General features: G+C 43.6%; 1 protein-coding gene across 1 annotated transcript in view; it reads left to right on the top strand.

Moving 5' to 3' along the window:
* The window catches only part of COPS5 (COP9 signalosome subunit 5), a 39095-nt gene extending 17668 nt beyond the window's left edge, over nt 1–21427 (top strand). The window contains 4 exon segments of the mRNA XM_030215256.1: nt 2161–2246; nt 9447–9558; nt 18300–18448; nt 21078–21427. Of these exon segments, the coding sequence (XP_030071116.1) occupies nt 2161–2246; nt 9447–9558; nt 18300–18448; nt 21078–21162 (432 nt within the window). The 3' untranslated portion in view covers nt 21163–21427.
* The last annotated feature ends 3645 nt before the right edge of the window (nt 21428–25072 follow it).

The raw sequence follows: 25072 nt of genomic DNA, 5'->3' as shown, positions 1-25072 counted from the left end.
TACCTAACATTCTGTTTGCTTTCTTAGCCGCACCACACACTGAGCAGAGGGGTTCAATCAACGTACCTTCAATGATGATGCCTAGATCCCTTTCCTGGTCGGTGACTCCTAATGTGGAACCTTGCATCACATAGCTATAGTTCGGGATCCTCTTTCCCACATGCATCACTTTGCACTTGCTCACATTAAACGTCATCTGCCATTTGGATGCCCAGTCTCCTAGTCTTGTAAGGTCCTCTTGTAATTTTTCACAATCCTTTTGCGATTTAACAATTTTGAATAACTTTGTGTCATCAGCAAATTTAATTACCTCACTAGTTACTCCCATCTCTAGCGGCCCCAGCACAGACCCCTGGGGAACCCCACAATCTACCCTTCTCCATTGAGAATACTGACCATTTAACCCTACTTTCTGTTTTCTATCCTTTAACCAGTGTTTAATCCACAATAGTACACTACCTCCTAAACAATAACTCTCCAATTTCCTCTGGAGTCTTTCTTGAGGTACTTTGTCAAATACCTTTTGAAAATCCAGATACACAATATCAACTGACTCACCTTTATCCATGTTCTTTTTCACCCGTTCAAAGAAATGTAATAGATTGGTAAGGCAAGATTTCCCTTCACTAAATCCATGTTGGCTTTTATCTCATTAATACATGCTTTTGAATATGCTCAGTAATTTTGTTCTTTATAATAGTCTTTACCTTTTGCCAGGCACCGACTTCAGGCTCACCGGTCTTTAATTTCCCAGATCACCTATGGAACCTTTTTTAAAAATCTGCGTTACATTGGCCACTCTCCAGTCTTCCGGTACCATTTTGAATTTTAAAGATAAATTGCATATTACTAACAATAATTCTGCAAGTTCATTTTTCAGTTCTATTAGTACTCTGGGACTATCTGGTCCAAGCGATTTGCTGCTCTTCAAGTTGTCAAATTGCACCATTAAATCCTACAGGTTTACAGAGATTTCATTCAGTTTCTCTGACTCGTCAGCTTTGAATACCATTTCTGGCACCAGTATCTCTCCAAAATCTTCCTTGGTTGAAGAATGAAGCAAAGAATTAATTTAATCTCTCCACTCTGGCTTTGTCTTCCATGAGTGCCCCTTTTACCCCTCGGTCATCTAGCGGTCCAACAGATTCTTTTGCTGGCTTCTTGCTTTTAGTATACCTTAAAAAAAAAATGTTTTACTCTTTTAAAGAGTTTCTAACAGCCCTACTTGGGGATGAGCACAGAAGATAAGAAAATTATTAAGAGTTACTTCTGGCAGTGAGTAGGAGACTGTAAAAGTTTAGAATGTTATAGCTTCCCATTGGTTAGGGCTATCTTGACTAACTGGTGACTGTCTACCACAGGATATTTGTGAGCTTGCCGTAGCATGTTCATTATAATTTCATATATATCCTATCACCTGATTTGTTTCTGTGTCAGCCAAAGAGATTCTCAAATATTAAAACAAAATGCAGAGATGTCTAATTATGTCATTCTGAGTCTAATATGAAAAATGAGATGCTGTCATTTCAGAAGAATTGTGTGCATGATGATTTAGTCTCTGATAAAACCTTGCAATAGAACAAGCCAAGCCAATTTTTGGTTTGCATAATACAGAGCTATTGTAATTGAGCAGCAAGCTGGCAGTGCCCTTTCAAAGGGGTTTCGTGCACTCTTGGTCCACTTTGAAATGCAACTAGCACCCAGGAGCAGCATAAGCTGTATTAATGAATTACTCTGTGGTAGGATGTGTACACAGTGTATTTTACAGCTCAGAATGCCGTTCACCCTCTGAGTTCTAGGCTGATTCTGTCCACTGTATTACTTTTCAGTGTACGGCAGCTTTGGAAGAATTTGTCATATGCAGAGTGTATCAATAAATTGGGGGGGGAGGGAGGTGAAAGTTCTTTTTTTTTTTTTTTTTTTTTTTTTTTAATTTGTTCAGCAGCATAGCGGAGAGACTTTCCCACTGATTGTAGCTGGTCTGTTTTTCATTCTTCACTTGCATTAATACTGTATATGGAATTTTTTTTCCTCTAGGGGGACTACTAACACTTCCAGTGTTTCCTGTGTGACTATAATACAGGTTCTTGATATGTTCTTAATACATTTTGGATATTGATGACATTACTTCTTTTCCCCAATTCTGTTTGAATCTCTCAGGGTTATAAACCTCCGGATGAAGGCCCTTCAGAGTACCAGACTATCCCACTCAATAAGATAGAAGATTTTGGTGTACACTGCAAGCAGTGAGTATTGCATCAGCCAGGCAGCTTGCATTGGTTTTGCTTTGAAACGTTTCCTTAGTTCAGTGGTTCCCAAAACTGGTCCTGGAAGCACATCAGCCAGTCAGGTTTTCATGATATCCACAATGAATATTCATGAGAAATTTGCATGCAGTGCATGCAGAGCTTTCTCATGAATATTCATTGTGGATAACCTGAAAACTTGACTAGCTGGGGTGCTTCCAGGACCAGGTTTGGGAACCATTGCCTTAGTTCCTTCCTTTTGGCTGCATTGTTTTGAAATTTTCCTATAGTCTTGTCCCCTGTTCTTGGAGCTCTGCTTCTAGCTCAGAGGTAGTGCTGTGTATGGCCATGGGGAAGACTGGGTTCAGTTTCTAGCAGGCCTTTGCTCAGTGGGTCAGTTGGGGATGTTGTGGAGACAGCATTCATAGTCCCTGGGGGTGAAGAGGGAGTCTTGGCCATTGCTTAATGGCAGTACCTTTTTAGTGGTCATACATCTGGTTTATGTTAGCTGAGTTCTGACTGGAGCCAGTTTTTTATTACTTCTTCCTGAGTACTGTCACTGTGATGCCCGAGCTCAGATAGGAAGGAATATAAAAACGGGGAGGAATGTGTAGTTATAAATGAAGGCTTGTGCTATGATGGCTAAACAGAGAACCAGGAGGAAACCACTAGCTCCCTCAAAAAAATAAAAATTCTGAAAAGTAGAGTTGCTGTTTATTGAGCTGCTTGTGTTTGAACCGTATCCCTCAATATGAGAGACACTTTATTTAGTACCACCACATTTCAAGTATGGGCAGAAAAAAAACCTTTTAAGTTATGAACGCAAAAAAACTCAAAAACATTTTAGTGCAATAAACAGAACTCTTCTTGCCAATATCAAAAAGCAGTGAAAATATGATTCCATATCATCAAGCTGATCAATCCATAGACTGGTGGGTTGTGTCCATCTACCAGCAGGTGGAGATAGAGAGCAAACTTTTGCCTCCCTATATGTGGTCATGTGCTGCCGGAAACTCCTCAGTATGTTCTCTATCTCAGCAGGTGGTGGTCACACACAGCAGCAGCTCTGGCTAGGCCTCCAAGCCTAATCCTTAGGTTTTGTTGAGGCCTGGGGTTGAGGGCTCTTTTGAGCAAGTGCAAACCTGGTGGTGCCAGGTCCCTCCTTTTCTCCCCCCTCCCGCTGGCTCCGTTTAAAAAAAAAAAAAATATTTTTAAACGTCTTTAAAGGCGTTTAATTCGACGTTTCTTTAAACGTTCATTGCAGCTACTCACTGGGACACCAGTTCGTTACAGCTCGGAGCGGCAAGCAGGTAATTTTACCTTTTTATAGCGGGCAGGGGGTTCCCCGATTCTTCTCCTCGTGGCAATGGCGTCGGAGGGCGAGGGCGCAAAGGGTCGCTCCCCGGATCGCTGGAGCGCTTCTAGAGGGGATGCGGGGGTTTTACAACCTGATTCGCCCTTGATGGGTGATAGTTTAGTGACCGATGAATGTCCCGGTCGTTCCTCCGGCGTGGCGGTTTTTTCCCGCCATAAACGCCCATCCCCCGCTCCTCGCCTCCGCCATCTTGGCCGGCCACGCGGCTCGGACGGCTTCTTCGGGGCCGCCCTTGAGGTTGGAGACATTAATGCCATGAACGCCCTTAATTTGGGCGACGGCACAAAAGCGGCTAAAGTTAAGCGCCGTTCTTCCCGCGCGGCTCCTTCACGGAGTTTCGCGCCGGACGCCATTTTGGATGCGCAGCATGTCTCTCCCCCGCTATTGCGAGCGCCGGTTGAGAGTGCGTCTAGGGCTGTTGCCCAGGCTGCGGAAGTGCACAGTCTGGGGGGTTTCTCCCCCGAGTTTGTTTTGCTGCTGCATCAGGCTTTCCTCATGCAAAACGCTGCCCCTGCTCCCTCTTCTGATAAAGAGGTTGAGGTTCCCAGAGGTAAACGCCCTCGGGTTGATTTCCAGGCCTTGGAGGACTTTTGTCTCCTCCGATGTAGATGAGGGCAGCGTGTCTGAGGTCTCCCAACGATCCTTTGCGGATTCCTTGGAGGAGATAGATCCCCGCTCGGATGGAGCGGATGACCCCTCTGCAGCGCGGCTTTTTAGCCCAGAGGATTTGCCCAACCTGTTGTTACAGGCCATGGACACTTTGAAGATTTCCTCTCCGGAGGACGTCTCTCCCTCAGCCCCTGTTGGCTCTGCCATTATGCTGGGGATGAAGCGCCCGCCTAGAACCTTCCACGTGCATGATGCCATGCACACCTTAATTGCGGCTCAATGGGATGTCCCGGAAACGAGCCTTAAAGTGGCTAGGGCTATGTCCCGCCTCTATCCTTTGGCTGTGAGTGAACGTGAGGCCTATCTGTGGCCTACCGTGGATTCTTTAATCACTGCGGTGACTAAGAAAACGGCGTTGCCGGTGGAAGGTGGCACGGCCCTAAAGGACGCCCAAGACAGAAGATTGGAGGCGGCCTTAAGGTCGTCCTTGGAGGCAGCTGCTTTAAGTTTGCAGGCCTCAGTTTGCGGCTCCTATGTGGCCAGGGCGTGCCGGACTATGGTGCAGCGGGCTTCCCCCTCGGATCATTCCTTGAGGGCTGATTGGCCGGCCCTGGAATCGGGCTTAGCCTATTTGGCAGACTTGCTGTATGATGTCTGGAGAGCCTCAGCTAAAGGCATGGCTCAGACAGTCTCTGCGCGGCGGTGGCTTTGGCTGAAACATTGGTCTGCTGACCACGCCTCTAAATCCCGCCTGGCTAGATTGCCTTTTAAAGGCAAGCTGCTCTTTGGGGTCGAGCTGGACAAAATCGTGACCGATCTCGGCACGTCTAAGGGCAAGAAATTACCAGAGGTCAGGGCTCGGGTTAGTACTCGTCCCGATACCTCCATACCGCCCGGGCAAGTCGGGTTCCTCTGCCCCCTCTTCCTTCAAGAGGAATTTCTCCCCCAAGCAGCATTCCTTTCGCAGAGACCGCCGTCCCGGAGGTGCTCCCTCCGGTCCTCCCCCAGGGTCTCGTACCCAATGACGGGGCCTTGGTCCACGCCCCAGTGCAGACTGGAGGACGGCTGTCCTCGTTTCTGGGCGAGTGGACCACTATAACTTCAGACGCGTGGGTGCTGGAAGTCATCAGAGACGGCTACAAGCTAGAGTTCTGCCAACCCTTAAGAGACGGGTTTGTACTCTCTCCCTGCAAGTCTCCGGTCAAGCTGTGGTAGTGCAGCAGACCTTGGACAACCTGATCCGCCTGGGTGCGGTCGTTCCGGTGCCAAAAAATCAGATTGGCAAGGGACGTTACTCCATTTACTTTGTGGTTCCAAAGAAAGGAGGTTCTGTCCGGCCTATCCTCGACCTCAAAGGGGTCAATCGGGCCTGGAAAGTGAGGCACTTTCGCATGGAGACTCTCCGCTCTGTTATAGCGGCAGTGAAGGCAGGAGAGTTCTTGGCTTCCTTGGACATCAAGGAAGCGTACCTGCATATTCCCATCTGGCCTCCTCTCCAACGCTTTCTGCGTTTTACAGTCCTGAGACGACACTTCCAGTTCAGAGCCCTCCCTTTCGGGTTGGCTACTGCTCCGCGGACCTTTTCCAAAGTAATGGGGGTCATAGCGGCCTTCCTGCTAAAGGAAGGAGTACAAGTCCATCCTTATCTGGACGACTGGTTGATCCGAGCCCCCTCTTATGCAGAGTGCGGCAAAGCTATGGACCGGGTAGTTGCTCTTTTGAGCTCCCTGGGATGGATCATCAACTGGAAGAAGAGCCAGCTGCGCCCGACTCAGTCCCTGGTGTATCTGGGAGTTCGATTCGACACCCAAGTGGGCAGAGTGTTCCTGCCAGACAATCGGATTGTCAAGCTTCAGGCTCAGGTGGACTAGTTCCTAGTAGCCTCTCCTATTCGGGCTTGGGACTACGTGCAGCTGTTGGGCTCTATGACGGCCACGATGGAAGTAGTGCCCTGGGCCAGGGCTCATATGAGACCACTACAGCTATCTCTGCTGCTGCGCTGGACTCCGATGTCGGAGGATTATGCTGTGCGCCTTCCCGTGGACCCAGCAGTGCGCAAGGCGCTGAGCTGGTGGACGCAGACAGACAAGTTGTCTGCAGGATTGCCTCTGGTGACCCCGGAGTGGATTGTCGTCACGACAGACGCCTCTTTGATGGGCTGGGGAGCCCACTGCTTGGGAAGGACAGCGCAGGGGCTCTAGTCTCCTGCAGAGGCAAGTGGTCTATCAACCTCCTGGAACTCAGAGCCATTCGCTTGGTGTTATTTGTGTTCATCCCGGTACTCGTGTTGAAGCCTGTACGGGTCCTGTCGGACAATGCCACGGCTGTGGCCTATATCAACCGCCAGGGAGGTACCAGAGCGCCCCTCTAGCCAAGGAGGCTATGAGTCTTTGCCAGTGGGCGGAAGCGAACCTGGAGCAGCTTTCAGCGGCCCACATTGCCGGAGTCATGAATGTCAAGGCGGACTTTCTCAGTCGCCATACCTTGGAGCCCGGAGAGTGGCAACTATCTGCTCAGGCGTTCTTGGACATCACGAAGCGCTGGGGCCAGCCGAGCCTAGATCTGATGGCGTCATCGGCCAATGGCCAAGTGCCGCGCTTTTTCAGCAGAGGACGGGACCCTCGATCCCTGGGAGTAGATGCTCTTCTCCAACAGTGGCCGACACAAGAGCTCCTCTATGTGTTCCCGCCCTGGCCCATGTTGGGCAGGGTGCTAGACCGGGTGGCAAAGCATCCCGGCAGGGTAATCCTGGTGGGTCCGGATTGGCCCAGACGTCCCTGGTATGCGGACTTGTTCAGGCTCTCAGTCGACGATCCTCTGCGGCTGTCAGTGGAGCAGGGCCTGTTACATCAGGGTCCCGTGGTGATGGAGGATCCCTCTCCCTTTGGTCTTACGGCCTGGCTATTGAGCGGCAGCGTCTGAGGAAGAAGGGCTTCTCAGACAAGGTCATCGCCACTATGCTGAGAGCGAGGAAGCGCTCTACTTCTACTGCTTACGCCAGGGTTTGGCGTATCTTTGCAGCATGGTGTGAAGCAGGCTCACTTTCTCCCTTCACTGCTCCAATTTCTTCAGTGTTGGCGTTCCTGCAAGAAGGTCTGGAGAAAGGCCTGTCGCTCAGTTCCCTTAAAGTCCAGGTAGCGGCTCTGGCTTGCTTCAGGGGCCGCCTGAAGGGTGCTTCCCTGGCTTCGCAGCCAGATGTGGTGCGCTTTCTCAAGGGAGTTAATCACCTGCGCCCTCCTCTGCACTCAGTGGTGCCTGCGTGGAATCTCAACCTGGTGCTAAGAGCATTGCAGAAGCCGCCTTTGGAACCCTTGTCGAGGGCATCTCTGAAAGACCTGACGTTGAAAGCAGTCTTTTTGGTGGCTATCACTTCAGACAGAAGAGTTTCCGAGCTCCAGGCGCTCTCATGTCGAGAGCCTTTTCTGCAGTGCACTGAGGCAGGAGTGACTATTCGCACAGTGCCTTCCTTCCCGCCCAAGATTGGTTCTCGCTTCCATGTGAATCAGCAGCTCTGTCTCCCTTCCTTTCGTAGGGAGGACTACCCAGAGGAGTACTCCGCTCTTGAATATCTGGATGTGAGACGAGTCATCATCAGATACTTGGAAGTGACCAATGATTTCCGGAAATCGGATCATCTGTTTGTCCTGTTTGCAGGTCCTCGTAAGGGTCTGCAGGCTGCTAAGCCTACAGTGGCAAGATGGGTCCAGGAAGCCATTGCAGCGGCTTATGTGGCCGCGGGGAAGGTGCCGCCTATCCAGCTGAAGGCTCACTCCACGAGAGCTCAGGCGGCCTCGATGGCAGAGGCCGGATCCGTCTCCTTGGAAGAGATATGCAAGGCGGCAACGTGGGCTTCGGCTCATACATTCTCCAAGCATTACCGTTTGACTGTGGCTGCACGGGCGGAGGCCCGGTTTGGAGCTTCAGTGTTGAGGTCAGGGATTTCTATGTCCCGCCCTGGGTGAGTACTGCTTCGGTACATCCCACCAGTCTATGGATTGATCAGCTTGATGATATGGAAGGTAAAATTATGTATAATCATACCTGATAATTTTCTTTCCATTAATCATAGCTGATCAATCCATAGCCCCTCCCAGATATCTGTACTGTTTATATTCTGGTTGAATTTTAGGTTCAAGTTTAGCCTTCAGTTACTTCAGGAGGACTTCGTGTTCAAGTTCTTCTTTCACTTGGATTCTTCAAGAGTTGAGACGACTTTGTGTTACAGTGAGCTGCTGCATTCCTCTCCCCTCCGTTTTACGGGGCTGGATTGAGACATAAATTCTGCCGGCACTCCCTCCCGCTTCGTGCGGCTGTAGGGCAGCTTTGTACCCCTCCCGCTTCGGCGGTGTTAGGGTCAGTCAGCTCCTCCCGCGGTTGCGGTTGCAGGATAAGCCAGATCCCCCCGCATCGGCGGGTGTGGTGTCCCTCCCCCGCTCCGCGGGGATGAGCTGGACGGATTCCCCTCCCCCACTTGTGTGGGGATGAGCTGGGTTAATTCCCCTCCCCCGTTTCGGCGGTGGTGAGCTGGGCAGAGTGTCCCTTCGTGGGTGTAATTCTCTAAGTGCTGAGTCCTGCGGATGGAGCTTTGATATCGACATACTGAGGAGTTTCCGGCAGCACATGACCACATATAGGGAGGCAAAAGTTTGCTCTCTATCTCCACCTGCTGGTAGATGGACACAACCCACCAGTCTATGGATTGATCAGCTATGATTAATGGAAAGAAAATTATCAGGTATGATTATACATAATTTTACCATTTTTAACATGAGCTCTTCACCTGTTCCTGACAGTGGCTGGCATTTTGATATTCTGCATCTGGAAAGTTTGGGCCACTGTTAGATGTTATCTTCATTCAGTGTTAAATTTAGGTAGACATTGAGGCCTATTTTCAAAGCACTTAGCCTTCCAAAGTTCCATAGGTTAAAATGTAACTTTGTAAGTCTAAGTGCTTTGAAAATATGCCTCATTGTCTTTTATCTCAGCACTCTGTTCTATGAAATAAAGTTGATAAAATCCTAATAAATAAATTGCACTAAAACAGATTTACAATAATAAAAAGAAAAGAGCAACTGATATAATGTAATAGCAGATGAGAATGTACAGTCAACCCCTTCCCCATACACTTGACTCTTACTCATCTCTACACGTTTTTGCAATCTGATTTTTAGAAATGTGCTGAGTCAGCCTGTTTGGGTCATGTTTTGTTTTTAAAGATATTATGCCTTGGAGGTGTCCTATTTTAAATCTTCTTTGGATCGTAAATTGCTTGAGCTTTTGTGGAACAAGTACTGGGTGAATACACTAAGCTCGTCCAGTCTGCTTACAGTAAGTACTGTACTAGTGTGTGTGTTCCTTTTTACTTGGCTGAGCATTGACATTTTGTGATGTTAGACTGTTAAGTGTGTTCTGAGTGTGGTAGGAATGTAATTGCCTGTCTTTATCAGTATGAAGTGTTTTAAATTGTGTGGTCCCCACATGAATTATGGCATACTACTATATTTCAATTTTATCAACTGTATAGTAGCCGAGCAGACTTTGATCCTTCTTTGCATTGCCTCAGACTCTTTTATATCTTGTCTGTTTGCCCATTGATGTCAGTCTGTCCGAGCTCCTTGAGGTATCCGAGCTCTGCCTGTACTGATTTATACCAAACTGAGGCAAAAGAAGTTTAAGACCTTCAAATAAATCTAATAACTACCTTTTAATATTCTAGGGCGATAACAACTGAATTTAAACTGAGGCAAATAAATAAAACTTTTTAAAACAAGCTAGTAATTTAAAATCTTTATTTTTTTTTTTAAGCAAAAATTTATCAATAAACCCCAAAATTCTTTTCTGTCCCAAGCTTTAAGTTGGAGACGAACCACCCTAAGGTGGAGGAACAAGAACGCCTTTACGAACAGTCACAGGTGTATGCTGGCACTTCCAACCACAGAAAAACAGGAGGCTTGAGTCCAAACCAAGGAATTTATTGTATCATTTGCACCACTAAGACTTGACACGGTGCCGTATTTCGGCATTTCCGCCTGCATCAAGAGTCTGTGGCTTTGCAGCCAAATTAAAACAAGACTAAGGCAATACTTTCCTCAGAGCTGAAAGTAATGTTAATACTTTAAAACAAGGAATGCACTTCTTTGCAGAAACAGTGTCACTGCATATCCCTTCTATATGCAACTGCATTTTTTCTGCAAAGAAGTGTAGTCTGTATTTTAAGGTATTAACATTTCTTTCAATTCTGAAGAAAGTATTGTCTTAGTCTTGTTTTATTTGGCTGCAAATCCACAGACTCCTGACGCAGGCGGAAATGCCAAAACAGGGCACCGTGTTGAGTCTTAGTCCTGCAAATGATACAATAAACGTCCTTGGTTTGGACTCAAGCCTTATGGAAGTGCCATCGTACATCCTACGCCCTTGTGCTTAATGCTGACTTACCCAGAGAGGCATTTCCTCAGGGGAAAAAAAAACCCATTACAAGTCATGGGTGTGTGAATCAGAACTTTTCATTCTCTTCTCCAAATGTTACGGTGTACAATGTCCTCTTCAGAATGTCAGAAGAAAACTGGTCCCTCAATGCATAGTGAAATGTATTTCACGATCAATAATAATCTTAGAGCCCGCGTTAGCATTTTTAACATGCCTACAATTAGTGCATGCACTGACAGTGTATCTTTTTATGACCTTCTTGAAGCTGCTTCCTTGATTTTGTGAACCTTATAGAGCAGCCAAGTTGTCACCAATGGAACAGCATCCAGTTGGTTCATTTGGAGTGTGTGCTTTCATACTCAGTGGGGGGCAGATTGGATCCAGGTATTGGGAGATGCTCTTGCTCACCTGATTGTACACAGGAAATTGAGAAAAGAAATATGTCAAAGGTTTTTTTATTCATATCATTGTTCTATGAAAACGTTTAATTGACATAGGGTAGGTATTGCTGCTGTGTTATTCCCTGTCCCTTGGGAGGGGAGACACTTCAGCCCAATGGACTGAAAATAAGAGAAACAATCAGACTTAGGTATAGGCGCGACCAGTAAAAATCTTTATTGGTATCTCACTAAGCCAAATACAAAGTAATTGTTCTCTCTGGAGCAAGTTGTCAGACAGCAAAGCCAGACGCAATCACTGAATAACAAAGACTGCTCAGCTAACACTGTCCCAGCCATCACATATATACTCTTCGTAAGTTTCGTTTTCTCACAAATCATGTGATTTCTCATAAACTAGAATCATTAGGTAGCCTATGCCATATATGGATTGTTCCTGTATTCTATCAGTCTCTCCTGATGTGTGTGCACATGCACAGTCGGTGGCCACTGGCTAATTAGTTATCAGTACTGCGTGCAGTTAGTCACAGACCAAAAATACATATTACAATACCCTTGTGTCCTCCCCCCCCCCCCCCCCGAACACCTAATTCTGCTGGAACATTCTGGACATCTTAGGCTCACTGTATCCTCAATATCTCAGCACCTCCCAAGGTTATATCCAACCTATATGAAAAGCATACTCACTCCAGCCAAATATGCATCCTTGAAGTGTCATTCCTCAGCTCCTGAGAAAGCACTGTATGTTACAAAGATGGCGACTTATTAGGCTAACTTGTGAGAACCAAACAGATCCATGTGAAGGCTTTTGTCATATAATAGGCCTAGCATAGGAAGGAATATACACTGCTTAGTGTGCGTTCAGAAAAATTGCAAAAAGCACTATTTTGATTTTTAGAAAGCAAAAATGATAACATGCTCAAAGCTAGTTGCTTTTGTACTTTATTAATAAGTAGATTCAAAAATTGAGCACCATTATTTGTATACTTTCACATCAAAAGAGACTTCATGAGTTTTGAGTTTAGGATCAAGGGCTTTTTCCTGCTGTGTCTGTAGGGGGGAAATGCTTAATACATCTGGCCCCTAATCGGCATGTTTGTGTTTTAAGAGTAATTTTCTGTTAATGTGTTTTAAGTGTCTAGACCAGGAGTAGGCAACACTGGTTGGGTTTTCAGGATCTCCACAATGGATTTACATGAGATTTATTTGCATTCACTGCTTTCATTATATACAAGTGGATATCCTGAAAACAACCAAAAAGATAAAACTTTGGATTCAGCTAAGCTATTTCTTCAGGAGGAAAAGATCTCAGTAGTCAGTGACATGCTTTAGATTGTCATATCATTTACTGTGTGATTTAATAAATCTGCTGCCATTTAAATTCTCATTTCTTTCATCAGTCTGAAAAACTTCCTGGTTTTTTTTTTTTTCGTAATTTTTTTTTATCCCCTTGGAGTGCAACATTTTAAATATAACAAAATGTGCACTTACCTGAAAATATTTTTTAAAATTGCAATGGAGGCCACCCGTTTCAACTTTCGGCTTCTTCAGGGGACAAAGTTAATCTTTCTGCACGCTTATATTCAATAGGTGCTCTCTTCTATCTATAAATGAAACATTATAAATTATATGCAGAAAGAGGTGGGTTATGGTTTATTCACGTCCCTCTTCATATTTACATCCCCACAGCACTCACTAGCCTCCTCTTCTCTCATTTTCTATGTTTCTGTTGCAACTTCTCCTAATCTGGTCCTGCCCTCCAGTCTTTCCTCTAATATCCTTCCTTCCAAGAACCTGGCTGCTCCATTGCAGGTGTTTATTTTCAGGCCCATCCCAAGGCAGCCAGTATTCCTAATCTTTAATTACAAGCATGGCCAGCTCAGCAGCTCCTGCTGCTCACCAGAGGTACTAAGAAGAAAAGTAATAAGGGAGAGAGACTCCTGGGCATGAGTGGAAGTGTAAGAGAGAGACTGACTTGCTGGGTATGAAAGGGGAAATGAGAGAGTATGTGCACATATGTGTGTGTTGGGACATGAGGAATAGGGAATAAAAAAGAGAAGGAGAGAGTGATTGACATCCCCCCCCCCCTTGTAAATGGTTCTGTGTTTAGTGGTTGCAGACCCCTGCTTTAGACTATAGAGTTGCACAGGGACAGAAATCTAACCCGTCCCCACCTGTTCCCACAAGAATTTAACCCACCCATTCTCAAAAAAAAAAAAAATTCTGGTTTTGAGCCGCAGCACTGCAGGCAAGGAAGGAACAGAAGTTCGAACTTGGAACACTCTGGTGTGCACATGTAAGGCTTGTCTTTGATTCGCTGGCACTGTGTGCTGAGAGGTTGCCAAATGCATATGCCATAGGTCAGGTGACCTCTGATGCTTGTGCCTGTATCAGAGCTGAGGCCTGCGCATCAGCCCAGGAGCAGAGAGAATTAATAGAAGACTTTCCGCAGCTGCACTGTTAAAGCTAAGATGAGTAGGAGGCGGAACTGAAAGAACTTGGTACTTTGTAGGTGACAGGCTGACGCAGGTGCAGCTTGCGCTTCCATGGGAACCCCGCAGGAATTGCTTCTGTCCCCACGGGATTCCTGCAAACCCTGTTTCCATTCAGATCTCTACTCTAGACCGAGAACCTACCAACATCTTGAGTATATACTTGATGTGGTGTTCTGTAGAGAAGACCAAATTTCCTCATTTGAATTGGATTTGGGAATTAATAAAATGCGAATGCTAGAATATTATTTTTTTTTCTTAGTTTAACTGCAGCTATTTGTGACTCTTAGGTAAATTAGCATTCGAATACAAGACTGAAGTTTATTAAATTACTTATACTTTGATTTTGATATAATTTGATGTTCCATGGGGCAAGTAGGGGAAAACAAGTCCCTGGGCTGATATATTTCCCTACTGTCTGCTGCAGCTTTTGCAAGTTAATAAAGTTGTCTGGTTTGCTGATGTCTTGCAAAATGCAAGAGTCTTGAATCTGGTGGAGATAGTCTGCTAGGTGGTTAAAATTATTTCTGCCTGCAGATCTTCATTAGAACAGTTGGTGCATTAAAAAAAACCCTTTGCCAGTTCAGCTTTTATTTCTAAAGTTAGATCATGATTGTTTTCCAGGTGTTCTTTGAGAAAGTTTAGCTTTGTGCAAAGCATTGTGCATGAATGCGGTTAAATATTTAGTGTTCTATAACACAAACTGTACTGAGAATGCTGCTGGTACTCTCCAGGGATGTTGTGGATCACTTCATCAATGGCCAGTCAACTTAAGTAAATAATTTTTCTTTTGAATGTCTAGTTGTCTCCTGTATTACAAGGCTTAACTTAACAGAACTGGTGAAATTCATGTTGCTCCTGGTTTTAAACAAGACAGACTGGAAAGGAGGGAAGGTTATATGTTTGTTTGCTGCAGTCATAGCAAGTAATTTCAGTTTTTAACAGATACAGCTCTCTGAGTCAAGAACATTACTTAACATTAACAGTGAACAGAAAATAAAATCTTATTTAAAAGGAAAGAAAGCACAAATCAAATCCAAAATAAGTGTTACTTATTTGTTGTCCAAAGTAGAAAGGGATTCTGGTGGGTCCCCTTCAAATTTTACCATATGATTTTTCAGTTCAGATGTTAATTTTTCCATCTTGGAAATCATCCAAACCTTATTTAGCCATTCTGTGATAGAAGACTGGGAAGAACATCTCCATTCTCTGGCTATAACAGATCTAGTAGCTAACAGTAGACCATTTATCATACATCTATATATAGAAGGGAAAGTAGTTTGAATATTAATGCTCAGTAACATAAGGCTCAAATTAAATGGTACAGGGATTCTTGTAATTTATTGTAAAAAGGACTGAATTTTCTTCCAAAAATTTTGAATAGAAGGACATTCCCACCAAAGATGTAAAACAGATGCAACTTGTCCACAGTTCCTCCAGCAAAGGTCAGAATCTTCTAAGCCGCAATGATTAAGACACATTGGGCCCTGTTTACTAAGATGCATTAGTGTTTTTAGCGCGTCTACACTTAGCGCACATGCTAACCATGTAGGTTTTTATCGGGATATCGTAGGCGCATACATGGTTAACACGCGTTAAAAATGTTAACACACCTACAATTCTGCTTAGTAATCAGGGCCCTTAGGAGTGATATAATTCCTAAGTAAAAGTCGTACCTGCATGGTTAAAAAGCAGTGGAGACTGAGCATTTAAACAAAGACTCCCATAAAGGGATCCAAAAAGCAAAATGTTTCCCAGTCTGGTGGTCCTAGATCTCTCTGCCATTTATCCTGAAAAAAGCGTGAGGTTAATGGGAACAATAAATACAAAGAGTGATACCATTTTGAAATTGACCCCTTAAGACTGCTTCCCAGAAAAATAATTTTTTCAAAAGGTAATGTAGCTCGACTGAATCCTTCTAATTGAAGAGGTTGCAAAGAAAAATGTTGTAACTAAAAATATCTATACAGCCTAAGGGACAATTTATAAGTTTGTTAAATACATTTTTTTTTTTTTTTTTGCAAATTTGATTCCTAATTGTTAAGAGAGTAGAAATAAATGGATGCTGTTCCAATATACCCTACCTCTTTTGTATTTCTGAGAAAATGAGTGCATCCAGAGAAGTTGGGAAAGCCTAATATTCTTCTAACCTAACCCTGTGGGTTTCAGATTTTATATTTCTCCAGTAAAGTAAAGATCTTAATACAGCACACCAATAAACTTACATCTTCCTCTTTAGGTACCATCAAGGTTTTACAACTGACTCTAACTCTTTTTTCCTTCTTCATATGAATGTGATCGTATGTTTCTTTAATTTAGAAAAGAACTAAGCTGAAGCCCTGATAGGAAGACAAACCAGAAATCTGATAGTACCAATTCTTCCTAACCAAGAAATATTTTTATCTGCATAAATATCCAAATCTTTTTTTGATTTTTGAAAGAAGGGACCCGTAATTTAGACAAAAGAAATTCTTTAAATTATTTGATATTTGAACTCCTAAATATTTAAACTGTGAATCAAGCTTGAAACCCAGTGTATCTAGGGATTGGAGCTGATGATTGGCAACATCATTACATGGTGTCGGTGAAGATTTTGAAAAATTTACTGTATATCCTGACATTGAACCAAGCTCTTCAATCAAGTGCATTATAAAGGGAAGAGATTTTCTAAAGTGAGTAAGAAAAATTAAATTATCTTCATCGTTCACTTCACTTGGAACATCTTGAAGCTATAATAGGTACCGTTCTCCAATGATTCTCCTCTCCTCCTCCCCCCCCCCCCCCCCCCCCAAACACAATCGCACTTTCCGGGGCTCATCATTAGATAAACAATTTCAACTTCTTTCCATATCATGTGGTGTCCTACAATGCTCCATATTCTCCCCTGTTAACTTATTTTTGAGTCCACTGGCTTCCCTAATTCCTTCCTCAGGCATTAGCACTTATTTGTATGCTGACAATATTCTTCTGATTCATTATACTACCACTACCAACCCTGACCTTTTCCCCCTTCAATTATGCTTGGATAATGTTGAGCTCTGGTTAAAAAACTATCATATGGTGTTAAACCTACAAAAGACCACACTCTGCTTGATTCCTGGTCATTCCAGGAATTCTTGAGTTGATTCCAGATTCACTTTCTCCCCCCCCCCCCCCCCCCCCCCCCGATCTCAGTGGTTTTGAGATCTGGTTTTTGTGCCTTTTTGTAGGATTAGAACTGTCTGAAGCTATCTAGACTTTCTCTCTTTGCATACTTTTTCATGCATTTGTCAGTTCTCGTTTTGACTATTGTAATGTGATCTATGCGGGTATTTCTAAATATGAACTTAAGACTCCAGAACACTGCAGCACGCGAAGAGACCATATCACTCCTCTTTTTAAGAAAGTTCACTAGTTGCCATTTGACCTTGACTTTCAAAGCACTTCATACTGGTCTCCCAGATTATTTAGCAAGACTGACAATTCCTTAGTCCCCTGTTCAGCTCTTTCATTCCATAAATGACCATAGACTTGTTCTTCCCAGCTCACTCCAAACGTACTGGGAATCCACTAGGAAGAGTGCCTTTTTTTCTATTTGTTTATGTTTACTCCATATGTGATATACTGCCTTTCTGTAAACTCAGTCAAAGCGGTTTACATATTCTATTTTGTAGGTACTTTTTTCCCAAATAGGCTCATAATCTAATCTTATTTGTTTTCATTGATTTTTTTTTTCCTAAATCCACGCCCTTGCTGGAGAGTTTCTGTGGTAATATAGCGTGATTAGCAAGGTTAGAAGAAGGTTTTAGAAGTTGGATTTTATTTTATTTATTTATTTAGCTTTATTATTTTTCTCTCTTAGATATGGGTTGTTTACTCTGTGTGAATGTCCTCTTTCCTATTTGTTATGGAGTTCCTCTCTTTTATAATTTTATTTTATTTCAATTGTAGATCACTCTGATTTGTCATGTAAAAAGAGTGATATATCAAAACCGAATAAACATATAGGGAAATTGAATGTTTATTTTTATCAACCAGTATCCTATGAATATTTATACACTGCCGTACTGCAACAGATACATTAAGAAAAAGTCCCTTCATGAGTGAAATCCTAAGGGTGCTTGGGATTAAGGGCCTTGGAATGGGGTGTATAGGACACTGCCGCTCACCCTTAAGAGAAGTCCCTCTCTAAGTAGCCTTGTCCACCTTAAGAGTGTAGATCCCACCCTAGAAGGAAGTAGGCCGGGAGGGGCAGAGACACTACAGGGAAGTTCAAAAGACAGGGCCAGGCAGATGTTAGGAGAGCCCAGGGAGGAAAGATGTGAATCCCCACTGAGTGCTGCTGAAGCGCCCATTCAATAATCATGACCTGGCTGAGGCTCGGGGTGTTGCAGGTCTCTTTTATTAAGCTGCGCTAGTGGCTTCCGGTGCGGTAATGCTGACAAAGCCCATTCACTTTGAATGGACTCCTTCGTCATTGCTGTGTGGGGACCGCTAGTTCGGCTTGATAAGAGGCCGTAAATTAGCAGTTTTCCCTACGCCATCCGGAAAGAATGAGCTTGCTGATGATTTGTGTTAGTATCACTGGGTGGCTAGACAGACTCTGTAAAATGTTTGCCTTTGTGTGCCTTGGTCTCATTTTACATATATGTTTCCTAATGGCAAATGTCAATTAGGAATTTTTCTTGTAGTCCTGTATGTAGTCAACATGTGACTATAAATCTACTACTGCTATTTATGCCATTTGAGGCTCTAACTTTTTTTTCCCTTACAGAATGCAGATTACACCACTGGGCAGGTCTTTGATTTGTCTGAGAAACTAGAACAGTCTGAAGCCCAACTTGGCCGAGGAAGCTTCATGTTAGGTTTAGAGACACATGATAGGAAATCTGAAGACAAATTAGCTAAAGCAACAAGAGACAGGTAAGGAACTAAACTTGAGATTGCAAAACAGCACACCTTCTACTCAGGTTCCTACAGGATTATGTTAGCATGGTCTTATTGGTTGCAATCTATACCTTGTTCCTTGATCCTTCCTATTACATCTGAAGAAGGGACCTGTTTAGTTACCAGGGCACTCAGGATTCTTCTTTCAGTTGTGTACAAAAGTAAAGTGGTATGCTTTGAAGAATCCCTAGGTATCGAGAATGTGTTTGAACCACTAAATGGTGCAAAATTAAAATATGACATTTTTCTGCAATTTTTAATACAAAATTAGTACTTACTGGCTGATTTAAATAGATTGAAATAATAAGAGTCAATATGGCAGGTGCAAATGTTTGGACATCCTTCCAGTTGATTTCATTACTACTTTTGTTTTAGAAGTTAATGGCCAAAAAGTTGATTGACTCATTAAAACTGTAAGTAGGTGAAAACTATTCCAGAGTTGAAATACTCTAGCCCTTCTAACCTCTCATGTTGTGATTGTTCTGTACACTTGCAACAACTATGGGCTCCTCTAAGAAGCAGTCTGAGCCTTTGAAAACAAAGGTAATTCACTCTCGCAGAGCAGGAGAATACTCTAAAAAGAATTTTAAACACTTCAGACTAGCAGTGTCAACTATCAAACACTGTTGTGATGTGGAAGTTACATGGAACTGTTGAAGTCTAGGCAAGATCTGGGCGCCCTAAAGAAATGGCTCATAAAACTTCCTGAAAACTGTTCAGATCAGCAAAACAGAACCTACAGATCACTGCAAATGGCATGCTGAAAAGTTTAGGTAACACTTTTCTCTGGTACAGCATTGCTTACACAGTAATGATTTGCGTTGGAAAGTTTTCAGAAGAAAACATTTTCTATTACCTTCATAACAAAAGTCTAAACTATGAAAAATCAAACAAAAAAAAAAAACCTTGATAAGCCTGAAACTTTCTGAACAGAAGAAACAAAAATTTAACTGTTCAATTACAACCACATAAGATAGATTTGGAGAAAAAAAGGTGCAGCATTGAAAGAAAAGAACACCTTGCCACCTGTTAAGTAATGGGATGCGTGGACCTATAATGCTTTGGAGTTGTGTGTCAGCCAGTGGCACAGGAAATATTGTGTAGGTGGAAGGAAGAATGAATTCAAATAAAGATATCCTGGATGCTAATGTTCCACAGTCAGTAAAGACATTGAAGCTGAAAAGAGGTTAGATATTTCAGCAAGGCAATGATCTGAAACATCTCTCAAAATAAATTGTGAAGTACTTGCAGGAAATAAAAGATGAAGGTTTTGGAATGGTCTTCAGTGTCCCCAGACTGAGTATTATTCAGCCTTTGGGTGCATGCAAGGAAACAAATCTTCTCTTCCTTCATTGAAAGCAGTGGCCTTTATTGAAAAGAGTCTTTAGATACTTCTCTTTTATCTAATATAATAATTTGCTCCGTGAACATTCGAAAGTGTCTACCTGGGATTGTAACCATCTCCTGACGTCAGTGGCCTGCAGTAGAACCCTGTTTGCCTGACATCGGGAGGTGGTTACGATCCCAGTGAGAGACGTGGGAAGCGCGCGACCAGCAAAAAGAAGAGCAGGCAGAGAAGTTGCTCACAGAATGGCACCGGAAAAAAAGAAGACCAGAAAAAACAGCGGGAGCGGGCAGAGACGTTGCACACACAATGGCACCGGAAGAAAAGAAGAGCGGGAGCCACTTCACTGACAGTTGCCCCTCCCCCCGCCCCCCCCCCCCCAGGTCGTCACCGCTACAGGTCGTCGTTGTCCCTCCCTCCCTCCCTCCCAGTTTCAGAGTCGTCCCTCCCTCCCTTCCAGTTCCAGGCCCCCTGCCTCCGAAATTTAAAACTCATCTTGGACTTACCAAGTCAGGGTTACGACGTCCGGCAGTATCGCTAAAAGCCGTGCAAGCTCGGTCCTTCTCTCTCTCTCCGTCTCTCAGCTATGGTCCCGCCCTTGCGGAAACAGGAAATGAGGGCGGGACCACAGCTGAGAGACGGAGAGAGAGAGAAGGACCGAGCTTGCACGGCTTTTAGCGATACTGCCGGCCATCGTAACCCCGACTTGGTAAGTCCAAGATGAGTTTTAAATTTCGGAGGCAGGGGGCCTGGAACTGGAAGGGAGGGAGGGACGACTCTGAAACTGGGAGGGAGGACGGGGGGACGACCCTGAAACTCGGAGGGAGGGAAGGAGGGGAGGGGGGGGACGATCCTGGAATTCGGAGGGAGGGGGGCCCTGGAACTTGGAGGGAGGGGGAGGGGACGACCCTGGAACTCGGAGGGGTAGATGGAGGGGGGGGGGACGACCCTGGTCTGACCCAGTATGGCTATTCTTACATTATGTTCTTAGTAGGAGGTAACTTGAGAAGGCTGTTTCCAGGGGTTCAGGGGTGTTGTGGAAGAATTTCTAAATTACTTAACTAGCAGTAAAATGTTTCATTAATATTTCTGTTAAAGAAAATTAAAAAAAAAAACTCACAATCACAGTGCTTGCAGAGTGCACACCTCTCTGCTAATGAGCAGTCCTTATTCCCAGGCATTTTGTTTGTGACGAGGGCTGGTTTTAAGATTTCTAGGCTTGCCTTATACATTGCTTTTGAACTGATATTTTTTTTTCAGCTGCAAGACCACCATCGAAGCAATCCATGGATTGATGTCGCAAGTTATTAAGGATAAACTTTTCAATCAAATTAACATTTCTTAAAGCTGTGTATTGGCCCCCACTGCCAGTGCTGCACCTGTTTGAACTTTACAGCCAGAGTAATTTCATTTTTTTTTAAATTTGATTTGTTTGCATAATGTATTTGTTGCTTATTTTCAGTTTTTTTGAAAATAAAGGACTCTGGAAAATAGTATAGCTCTGTATTTTACCTTAAAATACAGCAGTGACTCTTAAGTATATTCATTTGTTAGTAGTCAGGATTTCTCTCAATCTGGGAAACTGCAATAAATATAGCTTCAAAGTGGTACACGTTTTGTTACTCTTGTATAGTCTCTTTGTTTTATTTATTTGTAAGAGACTGGATGGAGGAGGAAGAGGTAGAACTATTTTTCTATTTATTTCTAAGACCAACTAGTATTAAAAGTGTGTTCTTCAAATAAAAAAAAATGTTTAACCTGATTAAATTTGAGAGAACCTATAAGGTCAATAAAGTGCAGAATGCCTACAAATCAACTAGTTGAATCTAAGCATATTTTTCTCAAGGATTAAATATTTGCATTGTCAGCAAAAAGGGAGGGGGAAAATTCACAGGAACACTGGGCAAAAGATCCCCCAACTTTAGCTCTATTCAGGGCAAAACTCACATAGTACTGCTTTCAGAATGGCTTTTTATTTAGAATGACAAACCATATGCTTTTTCAAATGGTGTAGTAAAGCTCTTTTTGCTCTGCTTTTGCATAACGCTTAAATCTAGCTCCCTCTGCCTCTTTAGCGAACTAGGCTGACCTGGAAGCATAATGCAAGTTTACTGTACCAAATGTATTCCAGTACGTCATGGTGTGGTATTACAATGGAGATTCTGTTGTGCTACTGTGTGAAATTAGCAAGGGGGACCTAGGCTCTATTTATGTTCATCTGTCACAGCTGTTTCATGGCAGATTTTTAAATCCTCTGCCATGTTTAAACATGGGTTGGCTCTGCAGCCTGACAGCAGTGTACTGGGCTGATCTCGGGGAGCTGAAACTAGGCTGCTTGAGTAATGTGACACAAGCTAAACATTGGCATCAAAGAGTTTGACTTCAAGGGAAGTTTTCCTTCCAGCTCTTATTCAACAGGGAACATCGATTCTAGAAAAACAAAGCAAATAGAAAAAATTACTTCTGCTGAAATATTGCATGAAAGTAATGTTATACTCTTACAATACACAATATTCAGCAAATGTGATCTCTTTGCTGTAGACCAGTGTTTCCCAAGTCCAGTGTCTTGGAGTACCCCTTGCCATCAGGTTATCCACAATGAATATACATGAACTTGATTTGCATACTTCCTCTTCCAGTGAAACCTCGGTTTTCGTCAGTTTCGGTTATCATCGATTTTTTTCGCAAAAATTTCATCTCGGTTTTCGTCGATCACCTCGGATTTCATCAGCGTACCCACATGGCTAATCTTGCATTCTCACGTGTCGTTCTTCTGGGGCGTTGTTTCCGGTTGTGGGATCACACTGCTGCTGTTTTTGGACCCAGATTTCGTCGTTTTGCCACAATACTACTGCTGCTGGTTTAGTGCCTGTATCAAAGTCCCTGCAGGTACATAAGGACCCAAATTTCTTCGTTTTGCCACAATACTGCTGCTGCTGGTTGAGTGCCTGTATCAAAGTCCCTGCAGGTACATAAGGACCCAAATTTCTTCGTTTTGCCACAATACTGCTGCTGCTGGTTGAGTGCCTGTATCAAAGTCCCTGCAGGTACATAAGGACCCAAATTTCTTCGTTTTGCCACAATACTGCTGCTGCTGGTTGAGTGCCTGTATCAAAGTCCCTGCAGGTACATAAGGACCCAAATTTCTTCGTTTTGCCACAGTACTGCTGCTGCTGGTTGAGTGCCTGTATCAAAGTCCCTGCAGGTACATAAGGACCCAAATTTCTTCGTTTTGCCACAATACTGCTGCTGCTGGTTGAGTGCCTGTATCAAAGTCCCTGCAGGTACATAAGGACCCAAATTTCTTCGTTTTGCCACAATACTGCTGCTGCTGGTTGAGTGCCTGTATCAAAGTCCCTGCAGGTACATAAGGACCCAAATTTCTTCGTTTTGCCACAGTACTGCTGCTGCTGGTTGAGTGCCTGTATCAAAGTCCCTGCAGGTACATAAGGACCCAAATTTCTTCGTTTTGCCACAGTACTGCTGCTGCTGGTTGAGTGCCTGAATCAAAGTTCCTGCTCTCATCATGGGACCCAAAAAGTTTCTATGGGCAGCAGTCCTTCAAAGAAGAAGGACAGGAACACGATTGAGTTGAAGAAGGAAATCATTGAAAAATACGAGAGTGGCATTAAGATTGCTGAAATCGCCCGCATGTACGGGAAGTCACCATCCATGATAAGTTCAATTGTTGCAATAAAGGAGGCAAAAGTAGCAAAAGATGTGAATGCAATAACAAAACAGGGATCACAAACAATTGAAAATGTGGAACAGTTATTATTAATTTGGATCAATCAAAAACAGTTAGATGGCGATTCTGTTTCTGAGGCCATCATATGTGAAAAGGCCAGACTGCTGTATGCCGATCTCATAAAGAAAATGCCCGGGACGAGTGCTACTTCACTAAGAGGCTCATTTTCAAAGCACTTAGCCTCCCAAAGTTCCATAGAAACCTATGGAACTTAGCCTCCCAAACTGCTTTGAAAATATGCCTCTAAGTGATTTTAAGGCCAGCAGAGGCTGGTTCGAAAAATTCAAGAGGCGCACTGGCATACACAGTGTTACTAGGCACGGAGAAGCTGCGAGTTCGGACAAGTCTGGTGCTGAAAATTTTGTGTCTGAATTCAAAGATTACGTAGGGGCTGAAGGATTCATCTCCCAACAAGTCTTCGACTGTGATGAAACTAGCTTGTTTTGGAAGAAAATGCCAAAGAGAACGTTCATTACACAGGAGGAAACAGCACTGCCAGGACATAAGCCTATGAAAGATAGGCTTACTCTTCTGTTGTGTGGTAATGCTAGTGGTGATTATAAAATGAAGCCCTTACTGGTGTACCATTCAGAAACTCCTAGAGTATTTAGCAGAAACAATGTGATCAAAAGTAAACTGTGTGTGATGTGGAGAGCAAACAAGAAAGCATGGGTCACGAGGGCAATTTTAATTGAATGGATATCAACAGAAATCAAACAAAATGAAACATGGAAAAGAAAATAAGATGATACCTTTTTTATTGGACATAACTTAATACATTTCTTGATTAGCTTTTGAAGGTTGCCCTTCTTCCTCAGATCGGAAATAACCAAATGTGGTAGCAGCTTTGAAACCTTCGAAAGCTAATCAAGAAATGTATTAAGTTATGTCCAATAAAAAAAGGTATCATCTTATTTTCTTTTCCATGTTTTATTTTGTTTGATTTCTGTTGATAACCTTTAAGAGTGGACTAACACGGCTACCACACCGCTCTACATTGAGTGGATGAATGAAGTGTTTGGCCCCAAGTGTGAAAAAATACCTCCAGGAAAATCATTTGCCCCTTAAGTGCCTCCTATTAATGGACAATGCTCCTGCACATCCTCCAGGTTTGGAAGATGCACTGTTGGAGCAGTTCAGTTTTATCACTGTGAAGTTCTTGCCCCCTAATACCACACCACTCATCCAGCCCATGGACCAGAATGTCATTTCCAATTTCAAGAAACTGTACACAAAAGCATTGTTTCAAAGGTGCTTTGAGGTGACATCAGATACAGAATTGTCCTTAAGAGAGTTCTGGAAAAAACATTTCAACATTCTCAACTGCATCAGCCTCATAGATAAGGCTTGGCAGGGAGTGCCATCCAGGTTGATAAACTGTGGATGGAAGAAATTATGGCCAGGATGTGTGCGTGAGAGAGATTTAGAAGGGTTAGCTCCTTCACCTGATGACCCGACACATGTTGTGCAGTCAATTGTTCATTTAGGTAATTCCATGGGTTTGGAG

Source organism: Microcaecilia unicolor, chromosome 1, assembly GCF_901765095.1.
Source record: "Microcaecilia unicolor chromosome 1, aMicUni1.1, whole genome shotgun sequence".
Taxonomy (NCBI): Eukaryota; Metazoa; Chordata; class Amphibia; order Gymnophiona; family Siphonopidae; genus Microcaecilia; species Microcaecilia unicolor.
The sequence above is the reverse complement of the archived record's forward strand: the minus strand, read 5'-3'. Positions and strand labels throughout refer to the sequence as shown.